Source organism: Hemibagrus wyckioides, linkage group LG08, assembly GCF_019097595.1.
Source record: "Hemibagrus wyckioides isolate EC202008001 linkage group LG08, SWU_Hwy_1.0, whole genome shotgun sequence".
NCBI classification, from domain to species: Eukaryota; Metazoa; Chordata; class Actinopteri; order Siluriformes; family Bagridae; genus Hemibagrus; species Hemibagrus wyckioides.
Window position 1 is genome coordinate 12965667 of NC_080717.1, and position 24513 is coordinate 12990179.

The 24513-nt window shown below is 41.3% G+C and overlaps 1 protein-coding gene across 3 annotated transcripts in view; it reads right to left on the reverse strand.

The window, feature by feature from the left end:
• The window catches only part of fbxo38 (F-box protein 38), a 63620-nt gene that overhangs the window by 28147 nt on the left and 10960 nt on the right, over positions 1-24513 (reverse strand). Inside the window, exons 2-10 of one of the 3 annotated variants that reach the window (XM_058396480.1) lie at positions 22687-22734; positions 22234-22418; positions 17377-17510; positions 16604-16767; positions 16357-16522; positions 15974-16249; positions 2892-2985; positions 2666-2796; positions 1783-1818 (exon numbers count right to left, since the gene is read on the reverse strand). In XM_058396480.1, coding sequence (XP_058252463.1) covers positions 1783-1818; positions 2666-2796; positions 2892-2985; positions 15974-16249; positions 16357-16522; positions 16604-16767; positions 17377-17510; positions 22234-22364 — 1132 coding nt within the window. In that variant the 5' untranslated portion in view covers positions 22365-22418; positions 22687-22734. The remainder of the gene's footprint in view (positions 1-1782; positions 1819-2665; positions 2797-2891; positions 2986-15973; positions 16250-16356; positions 16523-16603; positions 16768-17376; positions 17511-22233; positions 22419-22686; positions 22735-24513) is intronic. The other 2 variants (XM_058396479.1, XM_058396481.1) reach the window with 2 other exon arrangements.

Below are 24513 nucleotides of genomic sequence, written 5' to 3' on the forward strand. Positions count from 1 at the left end.
TATGGTATGTTAAAACTTTGGGATTTTTTTTTATTACCCAAACCTGATCTATACATCTTCACAGCTTTGTGTCTGGCCTGTCTGAAGAGCCCCTTAGTCTCTTCATGTTGCTTGTTTAGTGGTGTTACAGATTCAGGGAGTAACAGTATCCATCAGAATAGAATTGTGAAACAGAGAAGCACACAAGCTTTAACATGAGGGTACCTCCATCTGCCAAGCACTGCATTCCTAGTGCAAACTTGGGTTTGTGCTTTCAGGGCCAACTAGAGCTGGGCGATTAATCGTTATTATTGATTAATTCGAATTTATGGTTTATGTCGATGTTGAAAAAACGAAAATCGATTTTCCGATTTCACTTCGGTTTGGCAGAGCGAGCTTCCGTAGTTCTGCGACGCTAAGAGCTTATTTCTGAGAGGCGCGGTTTCTTCAGTCGGATTGAAGAACGCGCTGAATTTTTGTAGAGTTTATGGAGAAACGCAGAATTCTTAGGGTGGCTGAATAGAAATGTTAAAAATGGCCTAGTGACGAAAACGGCGGTAGACTTCGGCTCTTCCCTGTCTTTCAGCGCGTTCTTCAATCCGACTGAAGAAACCGCGGCGTCACAGAGCGAGGATCAGAGGACAAGAGTGTGTGTGTGCGTGCACGCGCGTGTGTGATCAGGAAGACTCGTATTTGGCTTGTTCAGTACTCAAATGTTATATACACATCTATGCAATACAGTGGCATGCTGCAATAAGTTTACCATCCTACCCTGTTAGTCAAACCTTTATTTTATTTATTTATTTATTTATTTATTTATTTATTTATTTATATTTTTTACTATCATACCCTCATTGGGGGCTGAGTCCCCCTTAAATGAAAATCCTAGACTCGCCCCTGATTGTGCCCATATACACAGATGTAAAATGCTGTCTGGCTCCTGTTTGATTTGATTTAGCGTGTTAGCTGCATGTTGGTTTTATTTAGCGTGTTAGTTGTGTGTTGAACTGAAATTGTTTTTCTTCAGGGATTTTTTTTTCAGGTGACAATTATTTATTTTATAAAAAGTGATTTAAGTCAGCAGTTTGCACTTTACAAATCCCTCATATTTTGTTATATTACTTTATTTTACTAGAATAATTAGAACTTGTAAAGACGGGTGAAAGTTTGCATTTTATAAATCCCCAAAAAAGGTTTTTATGTTGTATTGATTATTGTTTTTCTTAAATAACAAAAAAAAAACTTGTTAGCGAAAGTAATTTTGCACTTGGAGTCCAAATTAGCAGTTCATATGTTTGGTTATATTGTTTTTGCTCAAATTAAAAAAATCTATTCTATAGTCTCTAGTGTTTTATTAAATTTTTTTTTAAGAAAAATAATCGTTTTAAAATCGAAAATTGAATTTTGTTTTTAAAAAATCTGAGATTCAATTTTTTGGCCATATCGCCCAGCTCTAGGGCCAACACTATCGACTATGAGTCGACTGAAAAATGTTTATACTTTGGTGAAAGTGTGTTCTATTACACAGCTTTTTTGTATCCTTGTCCTTGGTAACTTATAATGCTTACAAATTTTGTAAGAGCTCAGTATCTGAGTCAGTCTGTATTTACTATTGTTTGTATATAGTTTTACTGATTAAAGCATTTTACATTATCAATATATTACATTCTGTTAAATAAAGGGGCATTCACACACAGCATTTTATAGCAACAAAGTGACTGGAGATGTGGCCATGTCCAGAGACATAAAGAAAATGATTAAATATAGAGTGATCTGGTGCAGTGACTACCAACAAGAACATACATAGTAGCATGCACGTGATGAGCCTCCTATTAGAAACTACAGTGAAGAAAAGAGAAAAAAATTAATTCAAGTGGTTAATGATTGACAAATTTTTTCTTTGTTAGAAAATGACACATGGATAACCTATTAGGTTTTCCTACTATTAAAATGACATAGAAAACCTATACATTGTGGGCATTAATTAACAAATTTACTGATTGTGGGTATTACATTCCAGAAAGATCTGAAAAGCTTCCTGGAAATTCAATCAAACGCTACTATAGTGCTGCTGCAGGCAAAAAAAATTGTGGTGCCCTGTAGGATCCAAATCCTGACAGGCACCTGGTTTGGTTAAATGTATAGAATAGACACCCTTTCCCCTACAAAACTATAATATTTGCTGTAATAAGTACTGAAGTACATGTGACAGTGATTACAACTTCCAGGTATATTGCTACATATGTGGCAAATCTGAATTTTGAGGTATAACAGATCTGCTCCAGAAATAACTAAACATCCACAAAATGGCAAACACTTTTCATTAATGTTTCTGTACATTTCAGACATTTTTGAGAATTCACCATCTCTGAAAAGGTGAATGTCATCTCACAATGACAAGAAGAACCCAGGCTAAAAAGAATGATGTTGATAGTCTATACCTCTCACAAAATGGTAGTGCTCATGTGTGGAATTCTCTGTGCCTGCTTCATGTTTGCTGAAACTGTTTTGTGTGATCAATTCACAGCTGCTCTTATTTGACAGTCACAATTTGTTTTCAACTGTCCAATTATCACTGCTTTGAGCGACAACAGACAAGAGTAATCATGAATTGTGAGGGACAATAACACATTTTATGAATTTCTAGCACATTGTCTGAATATCCAATAGTCTGGTTCATACTTACACTGTATTAGGAACTCATCAACATATCCGAGATGCAAAGTTTCAAATTGTGGAAACTCAAGTTCAGCCATTTTCAGTGCTGAAAAAACCCCGTCTTTGGTTAAGGAAGGCTGGATTCGAACTTCATGCAATCTGAAGTCCAATAAAATTATATTTATTTCTTAAATTGTATTACAAGCACTAATAAAAAAATCAAGAGCACATTTTCATGATAAAGTTACTCTTACCCATGTGCAGCAGTAATGATGAGGTAGCCTAAGTCCACTTCAAGGGCATTCTTACAGGCACCAAATACAATTGTGTGCAAATTGCGAAATCCTCCTATAAAAAACAAAACATGTTACAATGACTTGAGGACTGGACTTTGATTCCAACAGCCTGATTTTGTTCTCTTTAGCCATTCAGATGTCAGTTTGTTGGTTTGCTTGGGATCATTGTCCTGTTGCATGACCCCATGTTCGGCCCAGCTTAAGCAGCTGGAAAGATGGCCTCACGTTTGTCTTGAGAATTTTCTAGTAAAAATCTGTCTGTAGGTTTCTCAGGTCCACAGACTTTAAAATAAGCCAAATTAAATTTTTGAGTTGTTGCAATTTTGCAAAACAAGTTGTGTTGCCATATTGTTTTTGGAGAGAGCTTTTTCCTAGTCACCCTTCCAAGAAATCCATACTTGTTTAGCTTCTGATTGTGCTGTCATGAAAATAACCAATTAATGAACTTAGAGGCCTGAAGGTCACATGATGTAGCTCTTGGGTTCTTCCTTTATATGTTGAAGGATCCAAAAGATTTTGACAAGGGCAGGATGCAATTGGTAATGCCTACCAAAACGTAGGAAGGACAACTGGTCAAATGGCAAGAGAGTCTTAGGTGCCCAAGGCTTACTGATATCTGGTCTGGTGACCCAAATCACACAGTAGAGTTACTGTAACTAGTGTAAATAGAGTGCCCATGTTGACCCCTGTCACCTTCAGCGGAAGATGGTAGGCAGGTCTTGTTTTCTTTTAAAATGTGCATCACTAACCTGTGGAAGATGTGGCAACCAGGATGCACAAAGTGAAGGCAAGCAATTGAAATCAGTGTACTTTGGCAATATTCTGCTGGGAATCCTTGGGTCCTTGAATTCATGTTAATGTTACTTTGACATGTACCACCTACCTAAGCATTGTTGCAAACAAAGTACACCACTTCCTGGAAATAGTTTTCCCTAATGGCACTGGGCTTCAGCATTAAAATGTGCCCTGTCACACTACAGATTTGTTCAGGAACGGTGTAAGAAACAGACTTGGCCTCAGAAATTTCCCCAGATCTTAATGTGACTGTGCAAAGTAGGGAATGCTGATATACAAACAAGGGAATGCTGATGAGAGTGGTCAAAAGAGAATGGTCTGACTGGTTCAAGCTGACAGAAAGGCTACAGTAACTCAAATCACTGCAGAATAGTGCACAAAAGGTATGCTCAGAATCTGACATCAATAGCATGAATCCATTTGCCCCAACCTACCTTGTATCAAACGATAAATATAGGTTATATGGGGGTTTTAGTGCAAGTAGCATTTGGTTGACTATAGTCTTAGTCAGCGATCACCGCAGAGCTTAATAAGGTGTAGTCTGTTCAGTCTGATTTTGTATGTCCCCCAATATATCAGCCAAGGCTTGTAGCTGATTGCCACTGAAATGTGCTACACAGCTGTCAATGTAATCCTTGCATTGAAGAAATAAAATATATTGTCAATTGCCAAGTTAAAGAGCATGTCTAATGTTAGAATTCAAAACACATTAGAATCCTCATGCTCCTTGGTTGAGCAAGAAGACAGGGGTTCAGACCATGCACTGTCAGGAGGGATCCAGTAAAGGGTGTGAGATACATTTATTTGCATGTATGGCATTTGGCAGATGCCCTTAACCAGAGCGACTTACTTTAATCTCACTAGAACAACTATCCTGCAAGTTTAGGTCATACTGTTCACAAATCTCAAATTATATTTAAGAATTTATAAGGTTCAGACTACAGAGTATTAGAATTTTGTGATGATATGCCATCATCTAAAAAGACTACAATACAAAAGCCAGGCCAGGAGAACAAGAGAGAAAAACTGGCCCTGATTAGTAGGGGTATCATAAACTCTCTTATTGATCACAGTGACATTATCCAATCATGGGCATCTGTGAGCTCATGCATGCAGGAGGAGTTGGACAACACCATATTGTTAATGCAGGCACTTGCAATAACACTTACAGTTATGTGAAAAAATTAGAACACCCTGTTAAATATTCAGTTCTTTATTAAGAAATGTCAACATGTCAAATTCTGATCGTGTTTTAATTTGTACCTGTAGATTAAAGTGATGTAATTGCATATAAACAACAAAATATCACTTTGTTTTCATTATTAAACAAAAGAAATCAACAAAAATGAGTATTTCACTCTATGCCCTAATAGCTACCATTTCCCCCATTGGCTGTAATAACCTCAATGAGATGTTTCTTGTAGCCATCTACCAGTTTCTGACATTAAATGAAGCTTCCCCCTCTCCTCAGCTGTGTGATGTTTGGGGGGTCTTGCATGCAGTCAGTTTCAAATCACCCCACAGGATTTCAATAGGATTTAGATCTGGGCTTTGATGTGTCCATTCCAGAATTCTCCATTTTTTACTTTTGGTGAATTTACTGCTATGTTTGGGTCAGTCATGTTACAAAGTTCAGTTCCGCTTTAGCTTAAATTTTTTGACAGATGCTCTTGCATGTTCCTCAAGAACCTTCCGATACAATGATGGTGAGGTGGCCCAGGTCTTGCTGCAGCAAAGCATCCCCAAAACATAACATTTCCACCTCCATGTTTCAGAGTTGGTATGAGGTTCATTTGCTGAAATGCTGTATTTGGTTTACACCAAACATGTCCAAATAATTTAATTTTAGGCTTATCTGTCTGAAGCACATTATTCCAGACGTCTTGGCCTTTGTCTCTGTGTTCTTTGGGAAACTTCAGTCTCGCCCTCATATTTTTCTTGTTTTTAACAATGTTCTAATATTTTGCACCTGATGTGATACCCCTGTGGGTAATTTTGTCCATTTTAAGTACAAATAAATGTGGGGGTGTCCTTACTTTTTCCTCACATTTTTCAGATCATTAAACAAATAAAACCCAAAAGGATTTTTTTAGTTATATTACTTGAATCTTTCAATATCATTAAAATGAAGATCAAATGTCCATATGATTAGCTATGTTAAAAAAACACAGGCTTTCATGGGGTGTTCTAATTTCTTCACATGTACAGTATCTCACAAAAGTGAGTACACATGCATTTATGCAAATATTTTATTATATCTTTTCATGTGACAACACTGAAGAAATGACACTCTGCTACAATGTAAAGTAGTGAGTGTACAGCCTGTATAGCAGTGTAAATTTGCTGTCCCCTCAAAATAAATCAACACAGCCATTAATGTCTAAACCGTTGGCAACAAAAGTGAGTACAGCCCTAAATGGAAATGTCCAAATTGGGCCCAAAGTGTCAATATTTTGTGTGGCCACCATTATTTTCCAGCACTGCCAGAGCTTCACAGGTTGCCACTGGAGCCCTCTTCCACTCCTCCATGATGACATCACAGAGCTGGTGGATGTTAGAGAACTTGCACTCCCCCAACTTCCGTTTGAGGATGCCCCACAGATGCTCAATAGGGTTTAGGTTTGGAGACATGCTTGGCCAGTCCATCACCAAGCCAAGTGGTCATCTTGGAGGTGTGTTTGGGGTCGTTATCATGTTGGAATACTGTCCTGTGGCCCAGTCTCCGAAGAGAGGGGATCATGCTCTGCTTCAGTATGTCCAGTTACATGTTGGCATTCATGGTTCCCTCAATGAACTGTAGCTCCCCAGTGCTGGCAGCACTCATGTAGGCCCAGACCATGACACTCCCACCACCATGCTTGACTGTAGGCAAAACACGTGTCCTTGTACTCCTCACCTGGTTGCCGCCACACACGCTTGACACCAACTGAACCAAATAAGTTTATCTTGGTCTTATCGGACCACAGAATGTGGTTCCAGTAATGTCCTTAGTCTGCTTACCTTCAGCAAACTGTATGCGGGCTTTCTTGTGCGTCATCTTCAGCAGAGGCTTCCTTCTGGGACGACAGCCATGCAGACCAATTTGATGGAGTGTGTGACGTATGGTCTGAGCACTGACAGACTGATCCCCCACGCCTTCAACCTCTGCAGCAATGCTGGCAGCACTCATACATCTATTTCCCAAAGACAACCTCCGGATATGATGCTGAGCATGTGCACTCAACTTCTTTGGTCGACCATGGCGAGGCCTGTTCTGAGTGGAACCCGTTCTGTAAAACCGCTGTATGGTCTTGCTCACCGTGCTGCAGCTCAGTTTCAGGGTCTTGGCAATTTTCTTATAGCCTAGGCCATCTTTATGTAGAGCAACAATTCTTTTCTTTGCCATGAGGTGCCATGTTGAACTTCCAGTGACCAGTATGAGAGAGTGTGAGAGCGATAACACCAAATTTAACACACATGCTCCTCATTTACACCTGAGACCTTGTAACACTAACAAGTCAACATGACACTGGGAAGGGTAAATGGCTAATTGGGCCCAATTTGGACATTTCCACTTAGGGGTGTGCTCACTTTTGTTGCAAACAGTTTAGACATTAATGGCTGTGTGTTACATACACTCACTACTTTACATTGTAAATAAAATTAAATATTTACAAAAATGTGAGGGGTGTACTCACTTTTGTGAGATACTATATAATATATATATTATTGGATATATAGTAATACATTTTAAAGTGGAATCAATAAAAAGCAAGTCATTAAAAACCATGGTCGTGATTTACTACAGTGGGTTAGAGGGTTTAAGCATGTGGTGGCCTGTCAAAACCATTCACATGGTCAAATGTGACTGAGCAAGTTTTTTGACTACTGCTATCTGATAATAAACTGAAATAACTTTCACTTGGGCACTATATTTCTTCACAAACATGAGGAAAAACACACTTAGCCAAAAATGTCTAAGTTTTAGTAGAGTAAAGCACTCAAAGCATATTAATTAAAAGAAATAAAATACCTTTGGTCAAAGCTAGATTCTTTTTTTTTTTTTTTAAGTTTGTTCATGTTTGTTTTTAATTCAATTTAATTTTTTACAAACTGTCATACAAACATTATAGACTGGCTTAGACATTTTTTCTTTTTTGATTAGTAGTGCAAAATTGGCTTTTTAAAACTTAAATTGAATGATGTTTAATTTTTCCAAGTTTTATTTGACTTGGGATTGGGGCCCAGCTTCAGTTTTGGGCAGATGCCACACATAAATGCCACACATAAATAGTACCTTTGAGTACAACAGATGAACTGATAATTAAATTTTGAATTTTAGCCATGGATCACCATTAAATGGAACCAAATTAGAAATGTAAATGTATGTTTGTAGGGCTCACTATATATGACATATAAAATGTAAAAGCTTGTGCTATAGCACCACCATTAGACCGATTGGGCCCATCTTGCTTGCCTGAGAAGAAGCATGGTATACTAACTAACAGTTCATGTCTGTACGATTGTACAGTTTAATTGCATGTACAAAAGGCCCTCAAGGAATTGAGTATGTATATAGTTAATTTGGAAGCATTACTTATTCTGTCCAGTGCGTAGCAGCATACCCTCACTTAAGTTTATTGCAAGTATTGCATTAGCCGTAGTGTCGATTGGGTTACGAGGAAATTGCCATGAGCTCTGATCGGGTGTGGACTGTTAGTGATTGGTTTCTGCTAAATTTCACCTGTTCTAATGAATCCTGAGTGTTTTAAGTTGGTGTGTCAATGACGATATGTAAGTGCACTGTTTATTATTAATGTCACTTTTAGGTTGTTTCTAGTCACTGATTAATGTTGTGATGTGATGATTCATCTTAATATTAAGCTAATCACGACTGGTAGTGAGATGTCATTTGTACAAAATTTGTCTAACGTTACATGATCATCCATGGTGACTATTCATACTGTAATCATCATTAGTAATCTGTGGCTGCAGCCGATTACTCTATAAACATAATTTATGTTCTACTGCAACTACACTGTATATTATCCTAATATTATTCTAACATTGTTTGAATGTATTAGCGCCTGTGCATAATGTTGTACTATTTGGAACATCCTGATCCGTTAAGCACAGCATGGTACACAACAGATGGCACCCCACGTAGAGACTCAAACCCATCATTAGAGACATCATCATATACCTGCCTTCTAGATTCACCAGCCTAGTCTTTCAGAGCCCCCCAGTATCAGACTGCTACTAGAAAGCTACCTGATGCTTCTACTCCCTCCCTTCCTAGACAACTAGCATTATGCCTGTCCCACACAGGACACTCAAGGGTCAAATAAGTACCAGTGCTCCACCTACCTTGTATGGAAAAAGTACCTTGCTTGACTTACATGCTTCTCCTTCATATGTGGTTTTCCCTGAGCCTTATTCACTGCCAGCTAGGACCCCACATTATCCTGTTAGTGCTGAAAGTCACAGTGCTAATGACCTGAGCTGACCTCAGCAGCAGACAGTCTCCCTGACTGAGCCACAGAGCATAATGTGTTTGATTGATGAAATGATGGGTCAAGTTACAGTTTATGAAAGATGAAGTTGAGTCAAAGCATAGCATCCGTAGCAGATCACCACCTAGACCACAACAGCCTTATAAAGAGCCACCTCCTGTGCATTAAGAATACCCTGACCAACAGTGGTATGTACATTCCCCTCAGTATGCTGCTAACTGAGGTTATGAGCCATCTGACAGATTCCAGAGCAGCTATGAGCCTAAACCGAGATCAAAGATCGATATGTGCCACCACCCAATGCCCCTCCCTACTCAGAGACCCAAGCCTTTGTGGCCAGAGCAGCCATCCATTCAGCTAAAGGAGTCAGCTGCAGAATACCGTGGTCCTAAGCCTAGTATAACCTACCTGGTGCATAAAGATCCAAGTGAGTTTGCTCATCTGAGGCTTGCACTCCACAATCTGCTACCTGAGGACATGCCAGAGATGTTCAAGTTCCAAATCCTGGTGGATTATCTGCAACTGGAAGAGGCAAGACTGATTGCAGATTCCTTCCTCAACTCTCCATATCCTTACACAGAGACAACAGAAGCCTTGACAGAGAAATCTGGTAAGCCTCATCAACTTGCTTTGAATAAGATTGCTTGAGTCCGTCCAGGAGACCCTGAAGCCTTAAAAGGTATGCATTAAAAGTTCAAGCCCTGGCAGGACTACAAGGGGATGGCCAAAGCGAAGGACTGATCAACAAAGGGAGCAAAAGGGCAAAACCAGCCACTGTAGTGCATGGAGTAGGCAGCCTCACCACAAATACCATTACCTCTCCAATTAAACCTGCCACTTCACCAGAGAACAAGGTGAAAAATAGAGTCCTTTGTCCCTATTGTGAGGATGCAGACCATTTCCTTAGTCAGACCATTTCCTTTCAGCAGCTCACGAATGAACAAGTGAAGCAATGGATTCAGACTAACAAATGCTGTTGGAAGTGTGGAGGGTCACATTTATCTGCACACTGCAACCTGAAGAAACCCTATAACAAGTGTAAAGGTAAACATTTGCTGATACTCCATGACATCAATTATAAGTCAGTTAAAGATACTTCCCAAGCATCAGGTTCCACCGCGGACAAACCTGGAACAGATAGCCGGGTCCTGCTCAAAGTAGTCAGAGTTCTGCTGAGATATAATAACCGCACCTTGGATACTTATGCCATCTTAGACGATGGATCCAAACACACCATCCTGTTGTTTGCTGCAGCCCAGAAACTGAATCTGAAAGGTGAGGAGGAGGAGCTATCAATTAGAACCATCCATCAGAAAGTGTCACAACTGCAAGGCTCAAAGATTTCATTCAGCATCTCTCCAGTGGTGCAACCACATAAAACATACCATAGCAAGCAACCCTTTACAGCCAAACACCAGGGATTAGCTCAACAATCCTATCCTATGGAGACCCTTGTAAGTAAGCACAAAGGGGCCTTCCAATCCAGTCTTTTGAGAAGATTCACCCACTCGTGCTGATTGGTGCTGATCAGCCACATCTAAATCACCCCAATCGAGCCAGTTAACCTGGGACCCCCTGGCGGGCCAGCCGCCATCAAAACGAGACTGGGTTGTACACTACAGGGCCCAGCAAAGTTTCTTCTGAATCCTCTTTATCCTCAGCAGGTCCTCTTAACTTCATCACCCAAGCAAACAGAGCTGATGAGAAATGTCGCAAAGTTATGGGAACTGGACATTCTCTCGTTCCGTAATAAGAAACAGGTCACTCACTCCAGAGAGGATTAGGCGGCCCTTGAAATCCTGAATGAAAGAACTGTAAAAGTTGACATAAATGGAATCCAGAGGTATGCTACCCCCTGTTAAATGAATCCAGCATGGCTTGTCTTAACGCCTCTGAAAAAGCAGTAATGCCACTCCTTCATAGAACTGAAGGGCATCTCTTGAAAGACCCAGAACAAGCAGCAAAATATTCTATGGAGATCAAGAAATTGGTAGAGGAAGGTTATGTGGCCAAACTTGATCCAGACAAAACACCACAGAGCCCTGAGAGGTGGTTCATACCACATCATATGGTCACCCACAATGACAAAAATTGACTGGTCTTCAACTGCTCATTCTAGTACCAGGGAATGAACCTAAATGAATCCCTACTACCTGGCCCAGTACTAGGTCTGTCACTCCTTGGAGTCCTGATAAGACTCAGGGAGCATTCTGTAGTGGCGAGTGGGGACATGAAGGGAATGTTCCATCAAGTTCGACTTGGAATGGGACAGACCTATCCTTCGATTCCCTTGGAGAGAAATGGAACAAGACAGAGAACCGGACAACTATGAATGGCAGGTGCTCCCATTCGGCACTACTTGCAGCCTTCTGTGCTTTTTATGCCCTGCACAAACATGTCCTTTACAACACAGAGTCTGGTGATGACCTACAATTTACTATTCAAAGGAACTTCTATGTTGACAACTGTCTGAGCCTGAACACAACTGATGAGGCCAGAGGGCTTACTGACTGTCTCAGAGAGTTACTGGCAAGTGGAGGATTTGACATCCGGCAGTGACTCTTGAACCAACCTGAAGTGGTAAGTCATCTACTTAAGGAGGCTCAGTCTACCAATACTGAACTGTGGTTGTCACAAAGCGAAACAGAAGGTCCTGAATCCACTCTTGGTCTGCACTGGCACTGCCCCACAGACTCTGTAAGGTACAAACACCATCACTTAGAGAATGGACCACCCACAATGTAAATATGTTATATATAAGCAAAATGACCCATTGGGCTTCATCCTACCCTACACTACCAAAGTGAAAATATTAATCCAGAAACTGTGGGCTAAGCTGAGGAAATGGGATGATCCTCTGTTCCCAGAAAAACTTTTGCAGAGCTAGCTACAATGGGAGGATTAACTTAAATTTCTTTCCCCTATTACCTTTCTCAGATGCTATGTGACTCCAGAGATGGACAATGATTCTGTAGTGAGAGAGATACATCTGTTCTGTGATGCATCAGAAAGGGCCTATGGTGCAGTCTCTTACCTGAGAACGGAGAACAGTCAAGGCAAGGTACAGTTAAAAAAACAGTTGTCAGTTCCCAGACTTGAACTCTGTGGAGCTCAGTTGGCAGAGATGCTAACTTACACTTGAATATCACAGGATTACCTTGTGGTCCGATTCCACCACAGTACTTAATTGGTTGCAGTCAGAGTGCTGCCAGTTCAAAGTCTTTGTTGGCACCAAGATTGCAGAGATGCATGAATCTCCTCATTGGTGATGTGGTCACGGTATGAGACTCGTATGATCCATCGCAGCCATCTCTGCTGGGCTACATTGAGTCTTCTGGCGATCTTGGCAGACGTTTTCCATGTTTCGCAGGCGTATATTGCAGCAGGTATAACGATGGAGTTCAGCAGATTAATTTTCATTGTTGTGTCGATAGTCTTGGTCGCCCAAATCGGTCGGAGCCGTTGGAAACCCATCGGGCATTTTGCTCTTCTTGTCAGCAGTTGTTTTCCATTCTGGTCTTTGACAGATGCCCTGTCCCCTCTTTGTTCCGGTAAGGTTGCGGACAATACCATAGAGTGTCTTGGTGTCATTTCTATCCGCCGCCTCCTGTGCTTCTTGACCCTGTTGGTCCAACCAGTCTCGCTTGTCCCGTCTACAGCTCCTCTTCACTCTTCGATCTAGCTCTTGATAAGCTTCGGCTGCAGTAACTTTTTCTTCTTCTGTCCTCGCTTGGTCGTGCCTCTGTTGAGCGTTTCTTCTTTCATCAATCAGATCCCAGGTACGCTCCTGGATCCAGCCCTCCTTGTACGTCCCTCGTCTCCTTCCAAGGCTCGCCTCCGTGCATCCTATGACTACTTCCTTCATCCTCGACCATTTTCCTTCAACGTCCATTTCTTCTGCCAGTATTTCAAAACAGTTACTCAGTTCTATCTTAAGCTGTTCGGCCGTCACTCGATCCTTAAGTCGGTCCACTGCAAATGGGCGTGGCCATTTCTGCTGCACTTCTTGTCGCTTCAGTTGGAGACGACACTTTGAGAGGAGGAGGTAATGGTCGGAGCCAACATCTGCTCCTCTGCACACCCGCACATCCAGCAGCGACGATCGCCACCACTTGCTGATGCAGGTGTAGTCGATCTCATTGAGCGTCTCTCCATCAGGTGATCTCCACGTTTTCTTATGGATCTGCTTGTGGCCAAAGTAGGTGTTACCAATCGATAGGCCGTTTGCTGAGCAGAAGGAAATCAGCCAGTCCCCGTTGTCATTGGTCTCCTCGGCTGAGCCATGTGGTCCGATTACATTTTCCAGACCGTGTCATTGCTTGTTGATTTTGGCATTGAAATTGCTGATGAGCAGGATGACGTCATGTCGGGGGACTTCGTTTAGAGTCTCGAAGTTGATCATAGAAAGCGTCTTTACTGTTATCATCTGCATCTTCAATGTGGGCATATGCTTGAATGACTGTGATCTTTGCGAGGCTTGTTCGGAATCGGGCTGTAATGATCTGGTCACTGGTGGGCTTCCACCCTACGAGTGCCGATGCCGCTTTTGCAGACATAACAATGCCCACTCCACGTGCGTGTTCGGTGTCATGGCCCGAGTCTTGCCATCACTGGTCATACGCCCGCTATTCGTCCAGCACATCTTGCTGATCCCAAAGATGTCCAACTGGTAGTGGTCAAATTCGTGGAGAAGTTGGCCCAACTTTCCATATTGAAATAGAGTTCTTACATTCCATACTCCGATTCTTGTTTGTCTTGGCATTGAAGATTGATCCTCGCATCGGGTGGTCGATGGCCGATGGGATTTGATCCATCACCGTCATAGGAGAGAGATCATCTTCGCTGCAGGCCACTCCAAACAGATGGACCAATGGACCCCAGTGGAGAGCCTCTCAGCTGGATAATTTCTTCGATGACTTCCAATGCCTGAAACAAGGCAAACCTCTCCCTTCTAACAGTAAACTGCTCACCTTGAGTCCAGAGCTGGACAAAGAGAAAGATGTTATTCAATTGAAGACTTTGACGACCCCAGTCATGCCCTTACCATGCTCTTCATTCAAGATTATGATCAACAGTTGAAACATCCAGGACCAGAGAGAGTCCTGGCTGAAATCAGAAGGAAGTTTTGGATTCTGCGTGGCAGAGAGGCCATCTGCAGTCACCAATTTCAATGCACTGACTGTTGGAGATGGAGAGCCAACCCAAAAATCCCACAAATGTCAGACATGCCTGTAGCTCGACTTCAGCTATTTAAGCTGGCATTTTACTCCACGAGGATGGATTGCTTTGGGCTTCTCAGTAAAAATTGGACGGAGAGTGGAGAAGAGGTGGGGGATAATCTGGAAGTTTTTGACGACCAAATGCATCTACCTAGACATACTATCAAGCATTGACTCTGATTCTTTCCTCATGGCCTTTAGAAGGTTTGTGGTATGTAGAGGAACCTTGGTCTGATCAAGGGACAAATTTCAAAGGAGGGGAGAGAGAATTGCATGAAGCCTTCAGAAGTACGTCACCTGAGTTACAGCTGCAGTTGGCGAAGCATCAAGTTCACTTCTGCTTCAACCCTCCTGGAGCTCCTCATTTCGAAGAAGTATTCGGGAGATACAATCTGTTAAATCAGCTCTGTATGCTTCTGTTGGTGCCCAATCTGTTACAGAGGAAGTGCTCAGGACAATGTTAACTGAGGTAGAAGGAATACTGATCTCCAAGCCTCTTGGATACCCATCCTCTGACATCCCAGATATTGATCCTGTTACCATGAATCACCTGGTGTGGACTGTTAAGGCATGGTTTCTGCTAAATTTCACCTGTTCTAATGAATCCTGAGTGGTTTTAGTTGGTGTGCATCAATGACGATATGTAAGTGCACTGTTTATTATTAACATCACTTTAAGCTTGTCTCTAGTCACTGACTAATGTCATGATATGTGAGGATTCATCTTAATGTTAAGCTAATCACGACTGGTAGTGAGAGACGTCATTTGTACAAAATTTGTCTAACGTTACACGATCATTCATGGTGACTATTCATACTGTAATCATTAGTAGTCTGTGGCTGCAGATAATTTCTGTTCTATTTCAACTATACTGTATATTATCCTAATTATTCTAACATTGTTTGAATGTCTTAGCGTGTGTGCATAATGTTGTACTATTTGGGATGATATTGCAGATAGTTATTATGCCTTCTTTCTGTTCTTTTTAGAGCCACATCCATAGATACCTAATTGCATATTGTGTAGTTTGGAAACACAGAAAGAAATCCCTGTATGCCATACCATGCTGTTCACTGATTTTGAATCCTAATCATACCAGTAAACCTACATTAACCCGACACTGTCTCCCTGAGGCGTGACTGATATCCTGTAGTGAATGCAACATATTACCAGTCATCCCTATCTCTTCTTCACATTGCATGATTCGTTTCAATTGAGATTTAGGATAATAATAAGAAAATTCAAAATGAATATGGTTCTTTTTAACCCCTAATTAATTTTACTACATTGTGTGTGTAAAATGATCTTAAATCATGAACAATTAAAATGGCATCACACTCTGTCTGCACCAAGAGATTGCATACATCATGATACTAAACACATTTTGTCAGTTGCAGGGAAAAATGTTTGTACACTGCATTCCAAGTTGTTTTTTAAATGACATTTGTTTGTCCAGCTTGTGCTTGCTCTCTCTGACAGACGCAAACAACGCAACAAAAGATAAACAGAAGCGTTCATAGGCAGTTGTCCTCACCTGATCTCCAGCTGTCCTCCACCACATGTTGTATCAGCCCTCCTAAGAAAGGAACCCTTACAAGCTCTAGCTGCTCCAAGTTGCGTGCAGAGGCCAAACCTGTCACCAGTGGTACATACTTCAAGGAGTTGGTGGGACCAGCACAGTTCCTCATGACAAATGTGCGCAAGCTCACACACAAAAAATCTTTGAATGGCTGAGGTTTTGTAAGACGGACCCACTCCAGATATAAGTGTCTGAGCATGGACACACAAGGAATTTCTGGGACATTGACACCTGAGGAATTAAATGATTTCATTCATTCATAGAACCACTTATTCACCACATTAACAACGTACACAAAACAATTTAAAAAATACAAAGTGAAACAGTTTGAACCTTACCTACAAGATGAAGCGTCTGAATTTTAGCTGCTGCTGGAACTGTAAGTTTGTTTTCTGGTGGAATAGGAAATGCCCCATTGCGGTTCCTGAACTTTCCAAGGATGTGAACTTGAGGCATGTAGTTCCATATTGCTTCCACCAGCTCTAAATGGGAGGTCTCCACACCCTTGTAAAAAGAAATTCAGCAAAAAATTAAGGCAAAAAGGGGGGGGGGTTGAAATAACTAATTAGCATTTCCTGGACTTACCAAAAGTCTGGGACAAGCCTGAAGAGCCTCCAAAACACCAGGAATACTGAAAGCTTCATATCCCCTGACCCTTCTCCGCTCTAAATACCGTGGATGCAAACCATATAAATGCTCCAAATCAGGCATCTTCTTCAGAAGCGTGAGGAAATTTGTGTCTGTAAATCCTATTTCAGATGCACATACCAGAAAAAGTTTTAGAACTGGATTAATGTATGGGCTGCTAAATATACCATTATCTGAATGTTATTTTTAAAGTCAGGTCAGACTTAAGTATATTTATAAAGGCACCCTGACCAGCACACAGACATCTACAATCATGAATGAATGTGCTCTTAATTTAACCATTGCTTGTTTGTCTACTCAGCTACAAGCCTAGAAGGGCAAAGAAAAGAAAGTGTCTCTGCCTTGATAAATCAATAAGGCACTTTAACATAACTGCTATCCTTGCAATGTGACAAGACATGCTGCCAAATTCTCACTTTCACATACAATAGGTAATAGATGCCGAATCCTGCCTAGAATCTGAATAACAGACGTGAGCAGGGTCAATTGTATGCTCTTGGATTTCTGATCATGGTTAGCATCAGTGGATGATCATGTGATTCATATTTGTGACCTATCAGCAATAGGCTTAACCCTAAGACTGCTGCATCCACTGAAGGCCATGCATTAAAAATATATGAAACCAATTTCATTAGATGATCAAAAAGGAACATCAGAAAACATAAATATGCTCATTAGCCAACCCACCTGACATAGTGATCTCTACTAACCTGAAGGCATATACTCCCACCACCGGCTGGCACAAAGGTCCACCATTTTCACCACCCGTAAATACAGAGTTACTGCCTCTTGCAGCTTTCGTGACAGACATTCCATGCACATAATGTCTGGCATAGGCAGGTAGCTTTAAAGAGGAGAAAATTTTGATGAAGAGGAGAATCCATAAACATGATTATATGATTAATTTTCCTGTAATTCTCCAGTCTGTTTTCAAGCACATTATAATCAGAATCAGAATATATTTTCAAAATAAGATGAGATGTAGGGATGTAGAGTGATAACAAATAAATATAAGGTATTGCACATATTTTATTGCACAGTGGGGGAACATTTAACTGTTCATGAGGTAGATTGCTTGGGGGAACAAACTGTTCTTGTGCCTGGCTGTCCTAGTATTTGGTGCTCTGTTGTGCTGGCCAGATGGCAAAAGTTCAAAAAGGAGATGGCTTGGATGTGAGGGGTCCAGAGTGATTTTCTGAGCTCTTTTCCTCACTCTGGATGTATGCAGTTCTTGACAGGTGGGCAGGGGAGCACCAATAATCCTTTCAGCTGCCCAAACTATTCTCTGTAGTCTTCTGATGTCTGATTTTGTAGCTGAACCAAACTAGACAGTTACAGAAGTGCACAGAACAGACTCAATGACAGCTGAGTAGAACTGTTTTAGGAGCTCCTGTGTCAAGTTGAACTTCCTCAGCTGCCAAAGGAAGTATAATCTTTGTTGGGCCATTTGACAATGAATGCGAGTGTCCCACTTCAGGTCCTGAGAGATGGTGGTGCCCAGAAAGCTGGTGATCCACTGACAGTTAGAGCTAGGAACAGAGAGCTGGGCCAGTTTGGTCCGGAGGAGTGTTGGGATGCTAGTGTTGAAGGCCGAACTGAAGTCCACGAACAGGAGCCTCACAAGTCCCTGATTTATCCAGATGCTGTAGGATGAAGTGCAGTCCCATGTTGAGTGCATCATCCACCGACCTGTTTGCTCGGTAATCAAATTGCAGGCGGTCCAGTAGGGGTCCAGTGATGTTCTTCAGATAAGCCAACACCAGTCTTTCAAACAACTTCATGACCACAGATGTTAAAGCAACAGGTCTGTAGTCTTTAAGTCCTATCATCTTGGGTTTCTTTGGGATAGGGATGATAGTGGACTGTTTGAAGCAGGCAGGGACTTTGCACAGCTCCAGTGATCTATTGAAGATCTATGAAAACATGAAGGCCAGCTGATCAGCACAGGTTCTCAGACAAGCTGGTGCAACACAGTCTGTGCCTGGTGCTTTCCTTCTCTTCTGCATCAGGAAGACCCGACACACATCATCTGGGGGTTGCTGAAGGTGTTAACGGCTGTGTAGAATGTTGAGATCGGGCGAGATTGAACTTCAGCAAGTTGTTGATTCACCTCAGTGCTGGGGAATGGTGTCTTGAAGTTTGTAATGTCTTTCAGGCCTTTCTACACTAAAGCCGGGTCATTGGAACAGAACTGGTTTTCCAGCTTTTTAGCGTAGCTCCTCTTAGCCACCCTAATCTCCTTACTCAGTATGTTCTTGGCCTGATTCTAAAAGACTTTGTCTCCATTCCTGTAGGCATCCTCTTTGGCCTGATGATGATGTCTGAGTTTTGCTGTGAACCATGGCTTATCATTGTTGAATGTTAAATAACTCCTGGTAGGAATGCACACGTCTTCATAGAAACTGATATATGATGTTACAGACTCTGTAAGCTTGTCCAGATCAGTGGTAACAGCCTCAAAAATACTCCAATCAGAACAGTCAAAACAGGCTTGTAAGTCCTGCTCTGTTTCTCTGGTCCATCTCTTTACAGTACTTACTACAGGTTTAGGAGATTTAAGTTTTGGCCTGCATGTTGGGAGAAGATGAACCAGGCAGTGGTCAGAGAGTCCTAAAGCTGCTCTGTGGACAGAGCGACATGCATCCTTTATTGTGGTGTAGCAGTGGTCCAAAATATGGTGGGACATGAAATGTTTTGTTTGAAATTTGGCATGAAGAACGCTTCTATATCAGGACTGCACATCTTCAACACTGTTACGTCTGTACACCACCTTACGTTGATGTAGAAGCATGTCCCGTCACCACACAATTTCCCCGATGATAATGCATCGCGGTCTGCTCTGAACAGCCGGAAGTCCGGCAGATGAAATGCATTGTCCAGAATGCAGTCATTCAGCCAGGATTCAGTAAAACACCGAGCAGCAGAGTTTGAAAAATCCTTATTTATCCGGGAGAGCAGAAGTAGTTTGTCCATTTTGTTGGGTAGAGAGCAGAGATTCGCCAGATGGATGCTAGGCGGCGCCATTATAAAGCCACGCTATCTAAGCTTGATCAGTGTGCCGGCTCGCTTCCCACGCTTGCGCTTCTTGAAGTGTTTGAACAGTGCCGCTGCTCCGCCAGCTGCAATGTCCAGCAAAATGACAGGATAAATGAAAACCGGTAGAATATTGTGTGGTGTGTTCTGCTGAATGTTCAGCAGTTCATCCCTGGTAAAACTGATCGTGCTTGCGAAACAAAAAACAGGAAAAACTAACAAAAACAGTACAAACACTGGAGAGCTGCACACTGAGATGGCCATCTGCGGCACCATCTTGATGTAATCTAATCAATAAGTAATAAATTTGTGACAGGGAAATTATTAAAAATTAAGTTTCAAAAGACCATATACAACTTTTCATTCACTCCAAGCTCTGTGACAAATATTACTCTTTTCTCAAATTCACTACTGTAACTCTTTACAATCATTGATAATGCAGCATACACTGATCAGTAATAACATTAAAACTACCTCCTGTCTAATACTGTGGAGCTCCCTCTTGTACCTCTAAAATTCTGACCTATAAAGAAATGTTCCTGAACAATTTTTGCTGTGTAGCAGGGCACATTATACTGCTAAAAGAAGCCACTAGGATTAGAGTATACTGTTGCTATAAAGTGCTGATTTCATTATTTTAGGCAGGTATTTCCAGGCGATACATGTCAAGGTAACATTAAACTGTCGGACCCAAGGTCTTCAAGCAGAAAATTGCCTAGGGAATCACACTGCCTTCATTGGCTTGCCTTGTTCATGACAATTTCTTTACATGCTCTTTGTAGGTGGTTTCAGCTGTAGACAGGAGTCGGCATGGAAACTCTTGCAGCCACAGATCGATGCCCATGTCAAATCATGTTAATGTTACTTTGACATGCAAGCTGCAATGGCCTGTGTGTACTAAAACCTTTCCATCACAGCCAGCATTAACTTTACCAGCAATTTGTGTTACACTGGCTCTTACAAGCTGCCCTTAAATGGACCACTTTGGTACTTACTAGGGATGCAACAATACAGTTAACCCACGGTTCAATACGCACCTCGGTTTTTTACCCACGGTTTTCGGTTCGGTTCTGATGGCTTGGCAAATTAAAGTGTGTTTTTTTTGCCATTATTCTTTGCTTAGGTGACAAGAACAGTAAGTATGTTAAGAAGAAAAAAAACTGGTTTTAGTTGCAATTCTCTTTATTTTACTTAAATTCAAAAATCAACTTGTACTTGTACACATTCATAGTTTACTGAAAATAGAGAGATATAAAAAATAAATATATATTAAAAATGAACACTGGCAGCTCACAGCATGTCAGCTTCATGAATTGCATGCACAATATTTGCAGCATTTGTCTACTCTTCTGCCAAATTAGCGCTTGTATGACTTTCTTACAGGGGACGGGTTTGGAGTACGGTGCTCTATTTCCCAAGCCGACATGTAATGAACAGTCATGGTGAGATAACTCTCTGTTGCCCACAAGGTCTAACTATCCGTTGTTAGAGCAAGGCTTTGTGCTTTAGCCAATTCATTTTCTATTTTTTTGCGTGTCTTTTCGTAGAGGTCGGGAATTACATCGGTGCTAAAAAAAAAAAAAAAAAGGACATGATGGTAGCGTGTTATGCGGGTGGAGCACGTTTATAAGGTGTCGAAAGCCCACATCACCGATCAATGAAAACGGCTGCAAATCTTTAGCAATGAACACCCCTACTGCATTTGTTATTTTTTTATATCTCTCGGAACCAGTTGGGTATGAATGCTGGAAGGAAACAGCTAGGGACTGTTGCTTTTTGGGTGCCTGTGTTACCTGCTCTGCCATCCTGCTTCCACACAGTGATATTGCTGGGTGATGGAGCCACAGATGTGCAGTCATGTTGGAAGTATTTCCATTTGAGTAGGTAACTCGCATGTAACAGTGCTTGCACACAGTCATTTTTTGTTTACCATTTTTGTTTCATCGGCATCATAGTCAACAACAAATCCGAAATGTCCCCACACCACAGATTTGAAAGACGGTGCTGCCTCGTATTGCTGCCTCGTTTCACCGCTCGCCATGGTTAGTGGGAAATCTGACACCAGCATCGCAAGCATGGTTAAGCGTTAAACTTTAGCACTCACTGATTGGATATTTGCTTGAGGGGAGGCGTGTCTGTCTCAGCGCGTAGACATACAGTACAGGCAAACAAAAACAGCCAGTGCAGAGAATAATTAAATGCATGGAAATTATTTAAACGAAAAACCGAAAAAAAAAACGCGATTCAGATACGCATATTGAACCGTGGAGGTCGTACCGATGGTCTGACCCAGTCATCTAACAATCTGGCCCTTGTTAAAGTTGCAGAGCCTTATGCTTGCCAGTCATCTGGCTCTTGTAAAAAGTTGCTAAGATCCTTTCGCCTGCCCATTTTACCTGCTTCCATCTCATAAAGAACTGACTTCACCTGCTGCCTAATAGTGACAGGTGTCCTTGTAACAAGATAACTAAAAGGTTTTAAATGTTATGATTGACCGGATTTAGATGAAGTGGTGTAATAAATACATTACTAACCGGAATATATGACAGAGCACCTCATGTGAAAGCTCATTTATGTAATCTTTTGGTTCTTCTTTTTGCAAAGAAGTGCAATTTGAGCCTCCAACCAAACATGTCTTAGTGGATTTCCGCCTAGGCCCCATCATGTCCTAGATAGTATTGTAGTCAGTCAAAAAAGGCATTCACGTCTTCTATGCTTTCTGTGAGAAAATGGCACATAAATATAAATCAAAATATACAAAAACAAATTTTAAAGAAACAATTAATAAACATGGATATTGAATAGTACATATAAAAACACATTTGTAAGAAACAAGTTGTAACTAAAAGAAATAAAACAGCAGAGAACAGTAGCTCTCTGAGATTATCACTTTATCAAATAACAGTATTTGTTTGCATTCGTAAAATTAGTATACTTATTTACATTTACAACATTTGGAAGATGCAACCTTATCCAGTGTGACTTACAGACGTGCTTTTGAAGTCTCCATCACTGAATACATCAATGCTGTTTCACTAGATTACAGAATAAAAATATCACCAGTCTAAAACCATGTTGGAAGGTAATACAGCAAGAAGAGTACACGCACACACACAGCGATCAGAGGTAGACCAGCCAGAAACAAGATGCAATAGCCCAGTCTGTAAATGACAAGGACCTGAATAAGCACCTGAGAGGCCTGTGAGGATAAAAATAGACAAATCCTTCTGATATTGCAAAGGAGACACTTACATGAACATGTCAGATTAGCAATGTACAAGGAAAAGTTGTCCAGGGAGATCCCAAGATCCTGACATAGGGATGAATCACCTTGGAAGAACTGCTGTTCAGTTTCACCAAAATTAAATGTATCTGATGAGCTGTAACCCATGCTGACATCTGAGCAGAAATAACAGTGTCTAAAGGAGCTAAGTGATAAGTTGAGTGTCATCTGAATAGCAGTGGTATGAAAACCCATGTGGGGATATGGCACAGGCCTGTAGTTACTCTGAGGGATCCAGAGCATTTTCCAGGATGGGAATAACCTTTGCGCTCTCAAAGGCAGGGGAGACTTCTTCCCATTCATCTCTACAATAGAGAAATAGGATATTTTTATAAGTTAGAGAGAAATGTTGGCCAATAGTTTTATGCATGATAGGACAGGTAAAGGTGAAGAACACCAGGGTAATCAAAGATGTGAAGTGGGGTAGCACTGATGTCTATAGCTAGAGAAAAATGGGTGAAGACCAGATGTAGGGCTTTTCTATTTTAAGAATCGGAGGGCAGCTGGTGAATGTCAAGGAGAAGGAATTAAGAAGAGGCAGAAGGCAAGAGTACTGGGGCTTGTCAGAGAAGATAAGTTAAAATAGCCAAGGACCGTCAAAGGGGTACTGTCAGTAGGTAAAAAATGCAGGAGCGTGTCAATTCCTTTAAGCTCCTGCTCAGCCTGGAGATCAGTTAGTGCCAGAAAATCAAGAGTGTGAAATTAAAGCAGAGATTGATATGAGCTTTCTTTACAGCAGACTGGGAATTCCAGTGCCCAATTATCACCACCGTTTGAGACTGAGACAACAGTGGAGGGCAGATGAAATTACTAGAACTGCAGCCTCTGCTTTGTGAACGTCTGGGTCTGTGGGAGGTGGCAGCAGAGATGCATTTCAGGAACATGTTTGCAGCCTCGTCAAGAGTGAATTTAAATTTGTCTGTAGCACATAGTCTTCTATATATTAGTGAGCTCTGCCCACAATAAGGTACAAAACACACTTTAAGGTAGAGTGAAACAACTGTTAATTAACCACTTAGTAGCATAGACCAACAGTCACTTCCAAGAAACACTTAAAGCTTAAAGTTTTCCAGCACCGTGCTGGATCTTCAATGCACAGCATTGAGCTGTGAAAAAAAAAGAGAGTCCTAAATTTAAAAAAAAAAAAAACTTGTTGATATCACGTTTGAGTTCCTGAGCCTACCAATGGTATGAGAGGTACACAGCTTTCACTCTCAACCAAACTAACATTACTAGCCAATCAGAAGTAGAATGGACCAGGTCTAAGAAAAAGTGTGGTTGAGATCCAGCTGCAACAGAGTCCTGCTAACCATAGATGCCAGAGAGGAAACATCACGTTGGAGAGTAGCAAGCATACAAAGTTGGCAGGACGAAGAGCAAGTTTATGAAGCCCAGGGAAGACATCGTAATTGATAAAGAACCTAAAAATCAATAGTGCTGCGCATGGATAGAAGAAACAGGCAAAGATGGCCAGCCTTTTGCTAGTTGGTGCAATAAATTAAGAGAACCAGGTACTTGCTTCTGCTTGTTG